Genomic DNA, 20,792 nt, shown 5'->3' with positions numbered 1-20,792 from the left:
TCATTCCTCCCTCCCCTCTTTCACCTCCTGGTCTTCATGACCAGTTCCGATCTACCATGCCTCTCTGCCACGGTGCCCCATGTTGACACAAGTTCAGAGAGCAATGATTCAACCAAGCACACACTGAAACCATGAGCAGAACTAAATCCTTCCTTCCTTTGAACTGTTTCTCTCGGGCATTTGTCATGCCAACAAAAGACTAGCATATCATGGAAAAGACTATTACCTAGGACCTCTTAGAACACATCATGTTGGAACAAGACATCCTCCCTCTGATTAGCAGAGGACTTATCCAGTCACTGGGGACTTACAGCTCTAACATTGAGATAAATTCTATCATCAGTGACTTTTCTGAATGGCAGCGGCCACAAAGGTGTGAGTCAAGGGTAGAATGGGAACACAAGTTCAGTTGGCATGTTCTGTAAGGTTCTGTCACCCAATTGTTTCAATACCAAGTAGATGCCCTGACAAGGTGACCTTTCAAGTTACTTAGGCCTTGACTACCCTTCCATGTGGAAGCTTGCCTCCTCTACCCCAACATGCAAACACACACCTGACATATTGCAAATCCCTAAAGCCTTCTTCATGGAGCTCTATATTCCTGAGGTTTGTTTTTACTGTAGGTCTCAGGAAAACAGATGGGGAGATCAGTAGTTAATATGCCCATGGAAAAGACTCCTGGAAGGTGACAGGCCATGGAGAAGCTTCCTTCCCAACCAAATCAAAGAAAGCAACAGTTAAATAGGCATTTAGATCATGTGTAGATCCAATAATAACAGAAGAGCTAAGAATACCCAGAGTTATGTTTTCATTTGATTCTGAGACATTTCCTATGGTAAAAAGAATAGGCATACTGTTTGGTGAATTCCCAGCCCAGAAGCTGTCCTATAGCCAGGTCAAATGCAGAGTAACCAGGCACCTCATACATCCACCCCTCTTGTTCTAGGGCCAACAATCAAAGAGGCTGTATCCAAGTTGCTGCCATCTTAGAAAACTAATCTCTTGGTCCAGATGTACATATTGAGATTCTCTGAGCCCCCTGCTTGCCATTTTAAGCCAGCATAATTTACAATTCCCAGAAATGCTTGAGAAGCAGTATACATGCTTCTGGTGCCAAGCCTGGCCGGGTTTACAGATTTTCATTTAGCAGGTGTCTGTAGCTAAATCAGTAGCAGCTGCTAATTGCTTTTTCTCCCTCAGACCCTTAGACAGAATGAAACATCTGCTGTTCTCTCACTTTGGGTTAAAATCAGATACCTTATCATTTCTCCTTTGGGCTTCAATTTTATTAAAAAGCTCTCAGCTGATGCCTAGAGCAGGCCATCTCAGTGCAAGGGGGATTTCCAAGGACAATACAGCAAAGTGAATCTGCTTCCTGTCCAGACCCCATGCCAGAAAGCAGGGTGGCTCAATGGGGGCGCTTCATGTCCATGGCCATAGAGGGAACAAGGAGCTTCACTTGGAGACCCACACCCCTTCAAATGCAGTATCCTTTCCTACCCAGAATAGCTCCTCACATTGGAAACTCCCATGCCTACATGCTCTTGTCTCCTCCAGGGAATGGAAGAAGTTTTCAGTATCTACGTCATAGTACCATAGTGAACAGAAACCCTGGGGGAGTGGGGAGAGCAGACAGCAGATGGTAAGGATGCTGTTATTTGTAGAAATATTTCCAGTTTATACCAGTACTCTTTGGTAGTTTGGTGGGGACGAGTTTCTAAATATTTTTATTATTGTTTGCAAAAAGAATCAATTTGCTCTGCTCTAAGTATGACTACTGATCTTAAGCCAAATGATTCTCAAAGGCACCTTAATGACAGTTAATGTGTTTTATATTACTAATAACATTAGGTGAGCTTTATTGAATATTTATTACAATGTGTGAAACTTGAAATATGTACCTCATATTCTTTGTCTTACTAAACAATGATAAGATTTTTATCATCTTACAATACGAAACTGACTATGATAAAGTTATTGGTGCTACAGAACAAATCCCAGAACAGCAGCCTGTCTACATTGAAAGCATGTGTTCTGCTGAAAAGACGTGTAATATTAAGAAATTGTTATTCTAACTTGATTATGGTATTGTAATGTGTGCATCCTTACACTTTAGATATGGTCAATAAAATAGTTTCATTTCAAATTACATGAATTCTTTTTCCAAATATTCAGGAATAGCTATTTTTGTTGGATGAAGTTAGACTTGAGAAAGAGTAAAGTACACCGATTAAACAAAACATGAGCCATGAGTTAACAACTGCTGAAACCACAAGACAGATGCACAAGGATACATCTGTCAATTTTCTATAATATAAATCTTCAAACAATGGTGTGATAGAAAATATTAAATAACCAACTGGATCATTACATATTGTATGTGTATTAAAATATCTACATTCAATGCAATCTCTATCAAATTCTCTATTGACTGCTTCACAAAAATTCTACGGTAAACCAAGGGTCTCAGAAAAACTAAAACCATCCTGAAAACCGTTTATGTCTCATCTTTCAAACTTTCCATTCCCAAGCATAGTGGTGTAAATCTATAATCCAAGCACTTAGGAGGGTAAAGAGAACCAAAATTCTGGGCCAGCTTGGGCTATGCAGAGAGATTCTATCTAAAAACAAAACAACATCAAGCCTCCTCTCAGGAGACAGTGAGTGACACAGTACAGTGCACTTATATCAGGCAAGACAAAGATAAACAGGATAGAACTGAAGATTCCAAAATAAACCTGATATTTATTTTTGGCTGACTTTTGACATAGATGGCAGTGTGAACGCAGTCATTTCAGCAAATGGCACAAAGACAACCGGATGCTCATATATTAAAAAAATGACGTTAGACTGCTGACCCACACCATATTAAAAAATTCACTCAAATATGATCATAGATCCAAAGTAAGAGCTGACCTTATGAGGCTCTTACATGTCCTCTCTTCAGCATCTTAGCCAATAATACACTTCATGTTATACCAAAAAGTAAAAGCAACCAAATTGAAAAGAGATATATTAGAATTTTTTTAAAAATTTTTTAAATGTATATTTATTTCACAGGACAGCCAAATCAAAGGCAATAGAGTTTCTTGAAATTAAAAAATGCTTAGTTAAAAGGACGTAATCAAGAAAATGCAAAGATACCAGATGTGACAGCGAACACCTGTAATCCTAGCACTTGGCACATGGGGATGAAAGCAGGAAGATTCATTCAATGTCATCCTTGTCTACATGGCAAATTCAAGGCTAGCCTGAGATAAGATTTTTTATCAAAAATTAGAAACAAAACAAGCAAAAAGAAAATGAAAAAAAAACAGCCAATAGAAGAGAAATTTTTTTCTAATCATATGTCCGACTATGGGTCTAATATTTAGAGAATTCTTAAAACTGAATAATAAAAAACAACTCAATGAAGAATGAAAAGAAATTTGAAAATAACCCCCCCAAAGGTAAAAAATGGCTAGCAAGTGCATGGAAAGGCATTCAACATCATTTAGTTTACCAAGGGAATCAAAACCACAATGATATTCCACATTTGAGGCTCTAATGAAACAGACAGAAGAGTGCAAGGATGTGAAGAATTTGAAAATGATTCATTGTTGGTGAGGCTATGAACTGGTACAAAATAGTCTGACAGGTTCCTCCGAGTCCTAGACAGAGTTACTTTATGATGAAGCAATCCACCTTCAAGGTACACATCTAAATGGACATCTATTGTTAAACAAGTGTGCACAGCACATCAGCCATACCTGCCCAAAAAAGAAACATCAATGACTGATTAGCTAAATAAAACATCACACCAATATTATATGCTCACAAACATGATGTATTAATCCATGCTGTAGTATGAATGAACCTTGAAAGTATGATCAATGAAAAAACACCAAGCCTGGCCATGGTGGTGCACACCTTTAATCCCAGCACTCAGGAAGCAGAGGCAGGTGGATCTCTGTGAGTTTGAGGCCAGCCTGGGCCACAGAGCTAATTCCAGGACAGCCAGGGCTACACAGAGAAACCCTGTCTCAAAAAAAGAGGATGTATTTGTTGTATGTAAGTTGAACCTCAATTAATTCCCTGCTGCAAGAATATTACTGAATGATGGCAGAAGGCCAAGGAGTCCTTTCCATAGGACCTTTGACTTTGCAAAGCTCTTATCTACCCTCTTTTCTTTAGTATTTTTCGCTCTATGCCGTATTTAGGAGGTACAGAGAATGAATACCACCAATCCTACTTGGCTATCTGATGCTAGATGAGGTGAACCGAACCTTTCAAAAGACCTCAGGTCCAGCTGGAGACAAACTGGGACTAGAGCAGCCCAGCTGCCCTGGCTGCTCAGTGGAATGGCCAGCAGTCCTTTGTGTTCAGTGGTATGCTGTTTTGTTTTCTCTCATGCATCCTAAGCTGACTCTGATGCATCTCAGAATGACTATGAACTCCTGGTCCTCAGTACCAGGATTAAGGGCTTGTGTTACATTCTGTTGTTGCTTGTTTTTTGTTTGTTTGTTTTTGTCTTTATTTTAGTGAAGTGCTGGAGAGCAAAACCAGGACTTCATGCATGCGAGGCAAGTACTCATCCTACTGAGCCACATCCCGACTTTTCCACTCGTACATTTGAAAGGAGCCTTGGGAATCTGAACTGTGCAGTCAGGGTTGAAAACCAACAATCTACAGAGTAGGAAGAAAGAAGTAACTTGGTAAATAAGACCTCTGCCACACGAAGAAGCATCCCTTACCTGGGTATGGCAGTATATGGGTATTATCCCCACACTTGAGAAGTGTGCCAGGAGATCTGGCGTTCAAGGTCATCTGTGGTTACATAGTGAGTTTGAGACCAAGCAAGGACACATAAGACCCTGCACCACCCTTAAAAGATCAACATTTAGAACAGTAGCTCGAGGTGAACAAAAAGATAATCGGGAGGACTGTGTCCTATAGAGCCAAGGCAAGCCACCAGGAGCTCAGAAGGCAAATAGGCTGACATGGGACTCCAACCCATGTCAGCCTCTGGCTTGGGCCTTCTGACCTACCCAATAGGTCCATCTATTTTGTTTTAGAGAAAGGAGAAGAGAGAGGAAGGTAGTAAAGAAGAGAGATAGGGGGTGGGAGCAGGAGTGGGCCTAATTTACCTGTCAGAAGGGAAGGAAAGGGTGAGCGCTGGCCGGTTTCCCAACCAAACAAACTGCCCCTAAACAGAATTCAAAAAATACAAGTAGTGTTCATCAGCACAAATAAGGATCCCTGCCAGGGAATTTTAATCTCACTCAGCAAGGCTAATTCAGAAACAAAAGCCCCCTTCATGATCCTGAGCAAGCCAGGGAGCTGAGGCCAAAATGCTGCAGAATAACGTTAAAAACAGCACACCACAGGAGGCCTCCTCAGAATTACTGAGGATAATATTAGCAGTAGTAGTAGCCCCTCCCCATGGGGTGCTTCTCCACAGCTTCCTCTGGGGCAGGCCCAGCTAACTATTAGCGTCCCCACAGCACAGGCACAGCAGAACTTACAGATAAGCTAATGAGGACCACAAGGACACCCACTACCTTACGTAAGGTCATGTGGCTGTACCCACAGGAACTGACTAGAAAGCCACAGGCAGGCTGGCTCCACACAGGGCACTTGTGATGTCTACAGAGGGGAAAAAGGCCCTTCTAGAACACAAAATGAACAACAGTGGTTGTTATTATTGCCCCATAATTTCAGCTTGATTTGAGTATTTTTCTGTATTTTTCTTTTTTCGGCACTGTACATATATTAATTTTATCCAAAAATCATATATCCAAAAATCATATATCCAAGCCAGGTGGTCCAGCCTATAATCTTAACTACTTAGAAGGGTTCAAAATTCCAGCCTACCTCGACTACTAAGTAAAATGGCATTATAAAATAAAATGTAGGAAACAAACTAACAAAAAGAACAAGCCCCGGGATGAAGCTCAAAGGTTCATTGCCTATGATGAATGATGTCTGTGCTTGCCCAGTATGAATAAAGCTTAATCTCTAATATAGCCACATATATAGTACACATACACACACACACACACACACACACACACACACACACACACTAGACAAGAGCCTCTTGCATCTCGTTGTTTGTAATCTACAGGGGGAACCATCTACGCATTGGTAATGACCTTTCTGCTTTACTATCTTGGATGCATTTTCAGTAATAACTTTATCTTTTGTTATAATCACAGAAATAAAAAGGATTTTAAGTGGCTGAAAAAAGTAACTCACCTAGAAAAGATCTCTACCATCTTTCTTTCTTCAAACCCAAGATCCCAAAACACATGAAAGGGACCTCAGGACATTCTCTCAATATTATGGAAGATTTGATGGTGAGTCTTTTAATCTTTTTTTGAAATTTTTTCTTGACTATTTGAGAATTTCATACATGCTTAAGATCATATCTACCCACAATTTCCCCTGTCCATCCCCACTATGCTCCTACAACATGTTACCCTCCCATCTCAAATCTTCTTTTTGTATTGGGGGTAAAATCTAGGACCTCCCACATGTTAACCAAGCATTCTAGCACTGAATTAGCCCCCTTTTTAATTTTTATTTTGACACAGGTCTCACCAAATGAGATTATTGACTATCTAGTTTTAGGTCATAGGAAAAATACATTGGAATAATGATTACAATAAAATCTCAACTGTGCAAGAAACTTAATCTCAAATAATCCAGCAATCTAAGAACAATGAAAATCTTTATCTGCAGGTATGAGCAAGAGCGAAGTATGAAAAGACAGACACATAAGCCCTCGGTACAACTTATTCCTCGGGTGAAACACTGAAGGTTGGTAGCATAAAACAATTCCCCGTTTTTATCTTCTTCTGACTAGTTTTTTAGTAATCATTACTATACTTATAACCCAAATATGAGGGTAGAATTTAGTTAAATGTGGGAGCCTCAAACCCTTTTCAACAGACCCCACGGCTCTGACACACTGCATTTATCTGATTGAATACACATTATCCTTTGTAGAAAGCGAAGGAACAATTTTGCCTCAGTCAATGCTTCAGCAATTTAAGGCCTCTTTTGAAATCAAGCTTTTGATGCTTTAAGTACCCTCAAGAAACCAAAAAGATAGTCTGTCCTCAGCTCAAATCGAAAATCCAAAGTATAACTTTTAAAAGCAGCTCCATTTTGCCAGTCACACAAATAACTCTTCCAGGTCAATTAGCACGTTTCAATGTGCCAATTAGCAGAGAGTGAGATTCTCAAGCCTATTTGCATTGCTGACAGCAAAGCTGTCCCAGCAACACACATGGGGACAAGGTGTGCCAGCAGCAAAGCTGCATCCCCAGAACACTGCTACAATGTTTCTGAAGTTCTATTGAGGCTGAGAGTGGGGAGAACTTCAAAGAACCACTGGAAAGAGGAGGACTGGGAAAGGGGGGAGGGGTGGGGAAGAGAATGAATCTAATAGCTCCACAAAGACAGATACACAATACTGGGCAATTTGGATAATGAGATAATCATATACTAGAGGCTTCAGGCCTTGGAGAAGAAAGGAGCTGGATGAAAAGGATCATTATCACTCTCCTTACAATCCTAGGAGAAGACAGAAGTCTGCAAATACAGGCACAGGCCATGCTAGCTTCTTCCATCTGGCAAAGGACTGATACAATGTCTTAAGCTTGTTTTCTATGCCTGCTCTCTGCTGCTCAGAACACCTCACACAGAGAAGGAAGTGTCATGGGAGTTTAGCAGACAAAAGGAACAGGCAGAGGGCTCAGGATGCCACGTGGGCCCAGTGCCTCTTTTCAAGGCCAGATTACAGCGTTGGAGGTAGCTGGTAATGACATCTCTAGCCAACTTTCTGTGGCCATCCTCCATGGATGCCACTTTGGGTTGCTTGGCCTTACCAGAAGGTAATTTAGCTAGGTGTCTTAGTTAGGGTTTCTATTGCTGTAAAGAGACGCCAGACCATGGCAACTCTATAGGAACACATTTAGATAGTGTGGCTTCCCTTACAGTTCAGAGGTTCAGTCCATGATCATCAAGGTGGAACATGGTGGCACACAGCCGACATGGTGCTGAAACAGCAGCTGAATTCCCACATCTTGCAGGCAACAGGAACTGATCTCAACACAGGGTGGTATCTTGAGCATATATGAGACCTCAAAGCCTGCCTCCACAAGGACACATTTCCTCCAACAAGACCACACCTACTCCACAAGGCCACACCTCCTAATAGTGCCACCTCCCTTTGAGGACCATTTTCTTTCAAATCACACACCAGGCTTACATGATATTCTTTGCAAAGACATAGGTATAGATGTGGAACCCAGCATCACCGTAAGGACAAAAGGCTCATGACGATAACAAGGGGTACACAAAGTACATAGCACATCTGTTTCCCAAACTATGATTTATGTGGGCAGGGAACATAATTTTGGATTCATAAATGGGTAGGAAAGAGGAGAAGGAAGGGAGGTGGTGGTCCATGACCCTCCTGATACTTAATACCAATTATGTGCTTGGGGCCTAGGGCTCATGGTATAGTACTTGCCTAGCATGTTCATACCTCTGGGTTTGGACCCATAGCACTATACAAACAAAGAAGAATATCTGTACATCTATCTGGGAAGAGGCTCTACAGTTTATTCCAGCTACTCAGTAAGGGCCTATGATCCAATTCTTAAGCTAAAAGGAAAGCTAGAAAGTATTGTTTACACCTCATCTCAGAAGCTACATACACACTCAACTATAAATCTTGGTCACAGAATAGATGTGGCCATTGGGCCTGGGTTCAAGGCACGCCTCCTCCTTCAGCAAGTCACTTAACCTCAGAAATCTTTCTGCCATGGCAGTCCATAAGTGAACCCTCCTTCCATCAGGTCCCTGGATTGGGGTGCCCACCTTCTCCATGGTCAGAAACCTGGCTTCAGAACTGGCCCTCTCAACCCGCACCAGGGATCGGAGTCAGGGTAGGTGGACCCTCAGACCTGGAAGCTTCCAAGGTTGTCTGATTGAGCCCAAAATCAGACCAGAGGTTTGGCCAAGCTTGGAAATATGGGGATCTCCCCATGTCCCCCAGTGTATGAATTCTGCAGAGGGATGACATACTGTGGGCCTCAGGTTAGAGTGGGCCTACTGCCCAAGTTAGCCTGAAGAGCTTGCAGTCTGAGGCAGGCAGGCAATTCGAAGAGGGCTTCCCTGAGTCCTACTGTCTACCCCAGTGCCATGAAGGTAGAAAAGGGAGAGAGTAGAGGCCAAGTCCCAAGAAATCCCAGGACATGAAAGCCCTGTGGAAAAAAGTAGAACACAGCTTGCCAAGCTGCTAAAGTGGAAGAGGATAACCTTGGGGTATACCCAGAATGACGTGGGCTCACCTGGACATTCTCTTTGGAAAGGTTCAGCCAGATGTCCATCTGCCACCTTGAGTTCCCCTGCAGCTAGTTTCAAGAACAATTGTAAGCTATGGGCCCTGCTGGAGAAATGTGGGGGAGGAAGCTAACACCAATGAGAAACCTTCAGGAGGTGTACAAAGTGGAGACCCTGATGTAGGCCCATCACAGGAAACTGGAGCATCGAGGGACCACATAAAGAAGAACCTGGAGAAAATGTTCCTGTATTCCCCACACCCATCCTACAGAGGATCAGCGGCATCGCCAAGCAGCTTAGACTAGAGAAGGTATAGTCTGCGTGTTGCTTCTGTAATTGCCAGGGGAGCAGTCAAGCATTGACTATTCCCAACGAGATGAGGCTTCAGATCTCCCTTCCCAGGGAGGCCTCAATCCTTCTTCTGTCCCCAGGGCCCAGTTTTGGTGCTCCAGGCACGGGGACACCCACTTCACTCTGAGATTCCTTTCCACAAGGATGAAGCCTTCTCCTGTACTCTTTTCACTGACCTAGGCTCTCCGACACATTCAAACTGAAGCATTAGCCCTGCCCAGGGGTGAGGCAAGCAGAGAAACAAAAGAGGTAGATAAAGAGAACCTGGAGCCTTTTACCATCACACTTTGGGGATTAATAAGTTCTTCAGTTACTGAGGAGGGCTTGGAAGCACAAAAGGGCAGGGGGACAGGAAGTGTTGGGGGGTAGTTGAAAGGAAGAGGAAGTTCAGTGATACCATTGATCATGAGTCAATCATTCATTATTTTGTTCTTAAATAAAGAAGCATGGGATAGCAAGAAGAGAGAGATGGAGGGAGATAGAGTGAGGAAAGGAAGAAGGGAGGGAGGAGGGGGAGGGGAGGGAGGGAGGTAGGGAGGATATTTACGGAGGGCGGGAGGGGATGGTTCATCTCCCTACCCAGCAGGTAAGATCAAATCACACAAGCTCTGAGCACCCTGACTAATCTACCAGTGGTTCATGATGATCTTCCTCTCTTGCCTTCAAGACGCAAAAGGACACAGTGCCTGCAAACTGCCTTGAAGAGCTTCATCTCAAGCTATATCCTAGCTACAAAGGGAACTTATTTACTTGGAATTTGGTCCATTGAAATAGACGTCCTTTCTCTAGGGCCGTTAGTTAGCCTTAACGATGGAAAAACCCATAGGACTGAAGGATTGGACCATTTTCTAGATCTGCAGACACTGCTGGCAATCAGCCACAGGGCAGAAATGTTCCCACAGAAAGTCACTGATGACCTCAAACCTTCAGCTGATAGTGGTGACCTCCTCCCCTCCCTCTCACCCTGTCTTCGTGCATGCAAGTGTCCACATGTAGGAGGATAGGCACACTACTAATGAGTCCTTTTTCTGCTTCCTCTCATCAATTGCTAAGTGAGGAAAAAAGATTAAGAGACAAATGGCCAAGAAGGAAAGGCAAAAGGAGAAGTCAACGCTGCTTTTCCTGCCTAATTGGACCATCATCAGGACTAAGCAAGAAGGGCCAGCCTCCTGTGTCTCATTTGAAGACTATCGAACTAGACCACGGTAAAGTTGGCTGCCTAAAGGCCAAAGTGCTCAAGAGCCCTGACTATATATGAAAGAGCCAGGTCAATACCAATTTCACAGACAGATGCAGAAGGAGACGTGAGCTTTGGTCAGCTTTATTTTAGAAGGGGGGAGGGGTAAAGATTTACTAGGGTGATGGATTTATGTCTTAAGAAATTTCAGTGACAAAGTAATACACATTCTTGGTAAGCTGGGCTGGTTGAGTCTACCTTGACATTTATTTAGAAAGCAATGTGTACTGTAGTAGCTGATCCATGCTATGACAAGGGAAAGAAAAGAAAAGAAAAGAGAAAAGAAAAGAAAGAAAAGAAAAAGAGAAAGAGAAAAGAAAAGAAAAGAAAAGAAAAAAAGAAAAGAAAAAAAAGAAAAGAAAAGAAAAGAAAAGAAAAGAAAAGAGATTAGGGGGATGCAAAGAGAGAAAAGGAGGAAGAGCAGAAGGGAAAATGGATGAAGGAATAAAGCCAGGGATAGAAAAAACACCAAGGGGGCAGGGAAGAAACAAGGAAGAAACAAGACAGTCCAGTCATCATGGATGGAAGGTCCTCAGCAACCCCCCATTTATATGTCAAAATCTTAACCCCGTATCTCAGAATGTGAGTATATTTGGAGACAGGAATTTAAAGAAGAGATTAAGGTAAAAGTAGGCTATTAGAATGTGTTCTGATCCAATGTGATAGATGTCTTCATGAATAAATAACCACACCAAGAAATCATGAGACTAAACATATGATAGCTGCTACTTTCAAACCCAAGAAAGAGGCCTAAAGAAGCCAATCCCGCTAGCATGTTGACCTTGAAGATGATAACTGAACACGGCCTCGGAAGCTGAAAAGATTAACTAAATCCACTCATGCAAAACAGTTACAGCAGCACCTGGCATAAAACAAGCCCTCAAGAAGTGGCAGCTAAGGTTGCTGCCCCCATAGCTACTGATAACAAGCTGAGGACATCATGAGACCTGGTGAGACACCCATTTGCAGTTAACAAGACTGTCTCAATGAACACCTCGCCACCAGCATCCTAGATGCCCTTGGGTGTGTGACCAAGCCCCTTGGGACTTCCATTCTCCTCCTCTCTCAATGGTAGTCTGAACTTCTGCCTGGCACTCAGGATTCTACAAGGTTTTTCACTGGGTATAGAAGAGGCAAGTGGGCCCGAGCTGTTTAGCAAGAGCTCCTTGGGGGAGGCAACCTTCAAACTCAGAATCACTGGCTCCATTAGTCCAGGAAATGATTTTCTGAGGTACCTATTCAACCCCTGTACTGGGCCCTGGTAGCTGAGAGAGCAGAGGATAGTAAGACAGCAGCTCTCAGGTCACCTGGCCTCTTTGTCTCCTGGGAGCTGGACTCAGGCGAGGAGGGAGACAGCACAAGAGAGCAGTGAGTGCTTTCCTAAGCCTTAGCTGTTCCTACCACAGGCAGACAGCAACTTTGGCTTCACATCCCTGGGCCACAGCAGGTGAAGAGCAATGGAGTACAAAGTCAGCAAGTACAAGTTTATTCTGTTAATGTTGGGTTATCCACCGCCATTCTGTGATACATTATGCCCTCTGTTCTGAGGACCAAGGGAGAGGTATTTTTACTGTGGATGTTTGTTTGGTACTGGGGAAAGAATCCAGGGTCTTGTACATCAGAAGTACATGTTTTCCCATGGAGTCCCAAGGCATGAGTTCAGATTCTACAAATTTAGAAGGCCAATTCAGGAAAATTCTATTATGCGGGACATAGAATTGAGAGCAAAGTGCCTCTGATGCAACCTGTTTCCTGCCCATGCCATCTCATAAAGGAGCACTGATCAGAATTAACCCTGCATATTAAATGAGGAACAACATTGCCTGCCATCTTTCATTTCACATCACCCCAATGGTCCACAAAAAAAGGTGCTTAAGGGCTCCTTGAAGGAAAGGATCTAGGTCATCTAGGGTACCTTCTCAGTAGATTCAGAAACAGGGAATCTGCAGTGGGGGCCTGAACCCCACGTTTCTAATAAGCAGCACCCGTTGATGCTTAATTTCAGGCCACACTTCAAATTATTACAGCTTAGAGTAACGGAATTAGAAGTTCCTAACACATGGGTTCTCTGGGAACAGACTGAGGAGCCCTGCTTTGATATCACTGGGGGTCTGTTTGCTACTGTTCCCCACCAACCAGTTTCTCTGCCGTGGGACCTGGTGAGCCTCCTTATTTGCTTGTTTCTTTGTTTTCATAGTGCTAGGGGTGGGAACTAGGCCCTTGAATAGACTAGGCAGACCTTCTAGCACTGAGCTAAAAGCCATAACCCAGCTAATAATCTGATGAGTCTGGAGCCTAGTGAGAAGTTCAAAATTCCTTGCTTTATATGAACTTTGACATTCTACTGCTATGTGATATAAATCTAGAACAGCACAACCTACAGGTGCTGAGGAGCATCTGTGGAGCAAAGGTGATACATGATGTAGAAGGAACAGCGTGCAGTCTGACATTAGGACTGAGAGGCTCAGACTCTGGTCTTAAACTGTCACAATTCAGGTGACATCCTGAGTATCAATTTCTTCCTCTATGAAGCAAGAGGCTGTAATAGCGTCCTATGTACCTACCTCAAAAACAGCCTAGCATAGCAGAAGACCTTGTAGCTACAAATTCTATCCCAAGAGGAATTTCCGTTTCCAAGGTAACACTATAACATTCAGTCAGAAGACAAACAAGTCGTGAAAGCAAAAGCTATATTAGCCATGTTTAAAATAATTCGTCCCTGGACTTTGAATGAGTGTCTCACTAACTTCAGGAGCCCCACATGTAGGAGTCTAGAACAGTATCCTATTCCCCCAGCCTTTTAGCTCCTCCATCTCCTGAAGGGGAGGTGAAGGAAAGTGATCCATTCTGCCCTGTGGATTCGAGTGGATGGAGAAAAATTTGCTTGCTCGAGAGGGTCCCCGGGTAAAACAGATAATTTTGAGGCTCCTTGGCATGTTAGTCTACATCATTGCACCTCTTAAAAAAACATCTACAAGTCTCAGCCTAAGGGTGAAGACTAGACCTAATTACTTCCATAGAACCTCTCCAATTTCTATATAAAGTTTTGGTTTTCTACTTCTGATCTAAACCCATGCTGTAGCGCAAGTCTAACACAGTAACTCTGCTGCTCCACAAGCCTCCACTAACTATAGACACCGACTGTGGCAAACATCAACAGATATTCACAACTTCAAATCATGTGGCCATAAGGGCAAAGATTTAGGAGAAACAATGGGTAGCAAAGAAGTTATCCTGACTCAGACGTTGCTGATTCATTCTTAGGAGAGACGACTTACCAGCCGCGTATTTACCACAGGAAACAGCAATGCCAGAAGAGCTCCATTCAGCATGTGCATCTGTAACCTGTAGGAGAAAGAAGACCAGCGGGTCACAAGAGAGAAGAAAATGTTTGAGGTTGAGCTAGGACATGTGTAAGAAGCAGCCCTCTGTGTAAAGCAGCCCCAGAGCTCATCCAAATACAAAGCAGATGAAAATCAGTATATTTTGTGTTTATTACCTGAAACACATACTACTTCAGTTTCCCAAACTCTTCCTGAACATGCGTTGGTTCCAACCTGGTTCCAACCTTTCACTAAGTACCAAGGTCTGTTTCCTAAACATTCCGTCAGCCCCACCCAATGGCTCTAACTGCTGCAGCATTTGTTTGAAAGGGGGAAGTGCAGCAGTTAAGAGCTTGTTGTTACTATAGCAGCCAGCTTTTAGAAGCCGACTGCTTGTTTACTGAGCTATGGTCAGCCTTTCCACCAAAGACCTTGACAGAAAGTGTTGGTACAAGCTAGAGAGCTGTCTATGAGGGTCCGTGTCGTCAATGTGATATCTAGGAGGCAAGCTTCCAGGAACACTTGTGAAGAACTCTCCGGGTTAACGTTAACTTGAGAATGCCTGTGATGGACTATCTAACTTGGGTTAGCTGAGACAGAAAGACTCACCATGACTGAGCAGGACCATTCCCTGGCCTGGGATCCTAGACTGTGTAAAACAGAGATGGAAACTGAGCTACATGTATTAATTTATTGCTCTTTGCTCTTGGCTGCACCTGCAGCCTTGACATCCTGACACCAAGGGACTAGAACACGGAATTGGGAGCAAAATAAACCCTTTCTTCCTTAAGTTCCTTCTGTCTTCTGTCAGTGTATTTTAACATAACCACAGGAAAAGAATCTAACAGGATCTGATTGTGGTGTGGTGCAAACTGTTTCCTTGCTGTTAGCAATGCCTTTAGTAGCTGCTGTAAGAGGTGGGGAGGGCAAACAAGGAAACCTTCAGGCTTTCTCTGATCTATTTTATATAAGGGATTCTGTCACTTAAAGGCTGGCAGTGCTAGGACCTTAGCTTGGTGGTCGAGTCCTTGATTAGCCTACATTACAGCATTACAGAAGAGGGGAGAGGAAGGGACCAAGAGAAGAGGAACATCAAGTAATGATCGTGTTTCCAGGTCTCAATACCAGACTTGTTGAATGAGTACTACTACCAGGTGGTGGTGGCGCATGCCTTTAATCCCAGGACTCGTGAGGCAGAGACGGGCGGATCTCTGTGAGTTCGAGGCCAGCCTGGTCTACAGAGCAAGTTGCAGGACAGGCTCCAAAGCTACAGAGAAACTCTGTCTTCCAGTAATAATAAAATAAGAAGAGAGAAGAAAGAAGAGAAGGGAAGGAGAAGGAGAAGGAGAAGGGAAGGAGAAGAAGAAGGAGAAGAAGAAGGAGAAAAGAAAATGCATATTATCCATACTTCCTATGTCAAGAACAAGGAACAAAGAACCCAGGAATAAACCTTCTTGGGAGGTTCTGAGAAGGATTGAAGCAGCTAGCTTTCTTCACCATTCTGGGCAAATGGTTCTTGAGAAACAGGCAAAGGATATGAGTTTGTTCCTCCTGAAGAAAAGCTGATTGGACGCTCATGGCCAACCATCACTGACCTGTGTATCTCAGCACAAGCTGAGGAAGACACAACCGAACAAGAGGCTAGATGACCTCTGAGCCCTGCCCTCCGCCCCGACACACATACTAGTCCTAGGACAATAGGATATCTTGAAGAAGAACCCTACTAGATGTGGCCAACTTTGGGCCATGGGCTGCACGTGCCCAGTGTAACTAGGAATGTGGTCCAACGAGCAGTCATGAACGTAAAACACAATTCTGGGACATTTGCTATTGTTTTCAAAGAACTTTGTAGATGACAGTGTTGTGTCCCGGCATCAAAAGTTTGAACACGCCTGCACCTAGACATTTGGTGCTCCTCTTGTCACTCACAAAAGTGGCCTGACAACCAAGGAATGTTCAAGTGTAGCCCCAAAGGATGGCACAGAAATCCAGAGACTGCTTTTCATCCCAGCTAATCTGTTTCCTCCTGCTGTTCTTTGTCACCAAGGCCTCAATGATCATGATGTTCACTTAATATACTTCAGGAAAGCATCACATTAATTGCTTTGTATGAACCTCTCACCTAGTTCTGGTAGCGAATTTCTAAAACAGGCACTATGACTTTTACTTTTCCTCATTTTGATGTGGAGGAAACAAAGTTCATTCAGGAAAGTAAGGTAATATGCTCAATGCCAAGACTCACTCAAATCTATTTGACATCACACTTCAAATTTCCAGCATTTATCACTACCTTATATCAGTGCCTCCCTCCCTTCCAAATATGACCTCAGAGAATACAGAGATGTGCCTCTGCCCTTCCTTTAATTTTAGGCATCTTTCTACCTCTTGCACCATCTGCCCTAGGTTCAACAAGCATTAAGAGTGGATTTAGGGTGAGAGACTCTCTCGTCATACAGGTTAGTGGGAGTAGGCAGACCAAACAAATGCCACTCCTTTTACCTCAGGCTGACCAGTCAAGTTTTCAGAAAAACCACCAAGACACTTTGCACTCTGGAAAACTGATTTTACGTCTTGAGTAAGGTTGACTCTGGCCTAACATTGCCAGTTGGTCCTATTCTAGCCACAGTGTAAATTCATGCTGAGAATAGAAAAGTCACATGGATAATCCATGTACCACTAGAATCTGGCACCAGGTTTTGCCAAAGTCATATTGATGATCCATGTACCACTAGAATCTGGTGCCAGGCTTTGCCAAAATCACATCAATGATCCATGTACCACTAGAATCTGGTGCCAGGCTTTGTCACTAACCTCCATGGAAAGTTGACATTCATGCAAGGCCAGTTAGACATTTGTGTATCCAAAGTTACATCTTAGGGATAATAGAACAGATTCCAAGGGCCCATGGAAGGTCAATGATAAATATAATATCAAGTGATATTAGGTCAGTGACAGAATTAGTATCAAGATCCAAAAATTCCATATAAAGGCAAGTCTTGTTAGAAGTTCTCAAAATTTGCTGGGTGGTGGTGGCACAAGCCTTTAATCCCAGCACTCAGGAGGCAGAGGCAGGTAGATCTCTGTGAGTTTAAGACCAGCCTGATCTAGACTTTAACACAGAGAAATCCTGTCTCTAAAAAAGAAACGAAAAGTTCCCAAAACTCAGTTATACAAGGTGTATGGGGAGTGTAAGTGAATTATATTTAATACATAAAAAGGACTTTGCCATAAATAATTATAAAAATATTGAACATCTGTAAATCACTGGGATAAGTATTCAAAGATATCTAATTCAATCCCCCTAGGTTTAATTTTGTTTCAAGACAAGGTCTTACTATGTAGCTCTGATTGTCCTGGAACTATGTAGACCAGGCTGGCCTTAAACTCACAGAGACCCATCTGCCTCTTCTTCTGGAGTGCTGAAATTAAAGGTATACATGACCACACTCAGCTTACCTAGGTTTCATTATAATAATCATTATCTTCTTCATTTCATAACTGAGAAAACAAAAACTCCAAATAATTGACTTGCCCAAGATCACGTGGGTAATAAGTTTTGTACCTACATTTTTGCCACTGTACTCATTTTCATGCATGGCATGAGCATTACATGTAGCCTGTATAACTAATTATTACCCATCTTCATGCATGGCATGAGTGTTACATATGTCCTGCATAACTAGTCACTATTTGTATTATAATCTGGAAAGACTGTCTGAGGTCTTTTGAAAAATATTTTAATTATTTGTTTGTGTGACAGAGATGAAGGACAGAAGAAAGATCACTTGCTTCATATGTTTCACTGTGTACAGCCCTGGGTTCTATCCCCCTGCTTGCACACACAAACACACGCAGCACTCACCACTCATGCACGCACACAACGCACTCAAGAATGTACTCCCCATAACCTTTCTGACTAGGGGAAGTATGTCCTTTCTGGAGACTTAGTCCTAAAGATCAGAAGAGCTCAGTTGTAGGCAAAATCTTTGGTATGTAAAACTATCAGTCACAGCCGCCCTTCCTCTGAGTACACTTCTCCACTTCAGCCATCCCAGGACCAGATGCCATGCAACTCAAAATCCAACCCCCTCAGTTAAAGCATATAGAAATAAGTCTACTTAGTCGGCCCTGAATCCTTTACCCAGCTCTGCCTTGTCTTGCCTTCCCAAAGACTACTCAAGGACAGTGGCCTAAATGTTCCCTTCTTCTTGACCATTTCACCTTGATGTCTTTCTCCATGTGGCCCCACTGAGAGTACTAGATCCTTCCAAACGAAATAGACTTTGTTCTCCAGCTCTCTTCTATCTCTTCTTTAGCTACTCCTGACTGGCCACTGGTAAAAGAAAAATACAAAAGAGCAACTACTACTATCACTCACGCTTCCTCTGCAGGCAGTTTTTATGAGACTTGGGTTTTTGTTTGCTGGTTTATGTGTATGAGTGTGTGCATGCATGTATGTGTGTATAACATGGAGTGCCTGTTTCTCCCCAAAGCCAGAAGAGGTGTCAGATTCCCGTGGAATTGGAGTACAGAACATTGTGAGCTGCCTCTTGAATACTAGAACCCAACACAGATACTCTAAAGGAGTGGAAAGTACTCTAAGTCAGCTAAGGCCATTGCTCCCACCCTCTTGCGCGCAACTTTAGTTCATACTGTTGCTGTGATAAGCCATTGCTCCAACCCTCCTGCAAGCAATTTTAGTTTCATACTGAGTCCTGTGAACTTAGTTGGTTAGGACCTAGAGCTCCACAGAGGGAAGGCTCGCACAAAATCATCTACAGCTTCCAAGCAATTTTGACCAAACTCCCAGCAGCATGGCTTTGTGTATATGGATAAACTGATCTTAAAATGTACATGGAAAGGACATAGGGGACAGAAATAACTATGACAGTAGCTGATTTTAAAAGTTACAGCAGGCAAAACAATGTGCCATTGGTCAAGAACAGACCCATCAGTCATCAAAACATAACACTTCAGAGTCAGACCACATTGTTATGCTCATGTGATTTTGGCCATAGTGTAAATACTATGAGAACGGCAGAACATTGCCATCACCTTCAAACAAATTGCTAAAACATCACAGCAGAATTGTTTACACAGAAAAGGAAAGAAGGAGAGCTTATTCGTTGTGAAAAGCAATGGGAAATATAAAACGACTACTTCAGTAAAGTTGGACAGTATAGTATATTTGATCAGATTCTTGCCCTTCCCCCCAAGTTTGCCAGTTCCTCCTCTCCTCCTCCTCCCTACACACCCAACTTAAGTTCTTTCTCCAAAAAACCCTAAAGGCCCAATACAAACAAAAACCCCCAAAACTTAAAAAAAAAACTCCATCACCCCAAAAGAAAAACTCCTGAAAATGAGATTCTGCCCTGGAGTGGTGTTGATGTACCCTGTGTCATTAATACCTTTGGAGAACTCACAAAACTAGATATCAAGTAAACAAATCCAGTGAAAAGTAAATTGTATAAAAGTGTAGACAGCTAAAACTGCCTATCTGTGCCCCAAGAATTCTGCTCCAGAGTATCTATCATCCCGAGGTAAAAATGTTGTTCTGTGAAAATGTGCACACTAATGTTGACAGCATTCTGTAATAGCCCAAAATATAGATTCAGCACAAGTGCCTTTAAATGATAGAAAAAAAACTAAAGAAACTGGACAATGCATATTGTGGAACAATGACTCAGAGAGAAGCAGGAAACAACTGATAAAGGGAACAATTTGAATGCATCTCAAAAGAAGCATGTGTGAAAGGCAAGAATGTATGAACACCGTGAGCTCAAGAACAGTCTGTCAACATATCAAAGTCCAGGACAGCCAGGACTATACAGAGAAACCCTATTTCAAAAATAAAAATTAGGGGGCTGGAGAGATGGCTCAGAGATTAAGAGCCTAGCTGCTCTTCAAGAGGTCCTGATTCGTTCCCAGCAACCACATGGTGGCTCACAACCATCTATAATGAAATCTGGTGCCTCTTCTGGTGTATATATGTAACAGAACATTGTATGCATAATAAATAAATCTTAAAAAAATAAAAAAATAAAATAAAAAAACTAATCTTTGAGATCAGGTGTGGTGGTGCATGCCTTTAGTTCCAGCACTCAGGAGGCAGAGTTCAGGCAGATATCTGTGAGTTTCAAGGCCAGCCTTGTCTAGAGTGAGTTTCAGGACAGTCAGAGATACATAGAGAACCCTGTATCAAAAAGAAAAAGAAAGAATAAAAAAGGCCCAATGGCCGGGTGGTGGTGGCGGCACGCCTTTATCCCAGCACTCGGGAGGCAGAGGCAGGCGGATCTCTGTGAGTTCGAGGACCACCTGGTCTACAAGAGGCTAGCTCCGGTCAGGCTCTAAAGCCGCAGAGAAACCCTGTCTCGAAAAACCAAAAAAAAAAAAAAAAGGCCCTATGTTGCATGCACAAATGCACAAAGGCATTCTCCAAAGGCTATGTGCAGTAAGGTTCCATTTATATGATATTCTTAAGATAAAACACTAGTCCGTCCTGAAAAACATCATTACAAAGTAACATTATACAGACAGAGCAAACT

The 20,792-nt window shown here is 42.8% G+C and overlaps 1 protein-coding gene across 1 annotated transcript in view; it reads right to left on the bottom strand.

Moving 5' to 3' along the window:
• The window catches only part of Tmem164 (transmembrane protein 164), a 177,862-nt gene that overhangs the window by 74,069 nt on the left and 83,001 nt on the right, over nt 1-20,792 (bottom strand). Inside the window, 1 exon segment of the mRNA XM_038317458.1 lies at nt 14,203-14,269. Coding sequence (XP_038173386.1) covers nt 14,203-14,269 — 67 coding nt within the window.

Source organism: Arvicola amphibius, chromosome X, assembly GCF_903992535.2.
Source record: "Arvicola amphibius chromosome X, mArvAmp1.2, whole genome shotgun sequence".
In the NCBI taxonomy this organism is placed as follows: domain Eukaryota; kingdom Metazoa; phylum Chordata; class Mammalia; order Rodentia; family Cricetidae; genus Arvicola; species Arvicola amphibius.
Note: the sequence above shows the minus strand (reverse complement) of the source record. Positions and strands in the feature narration are given on the sequence as shown.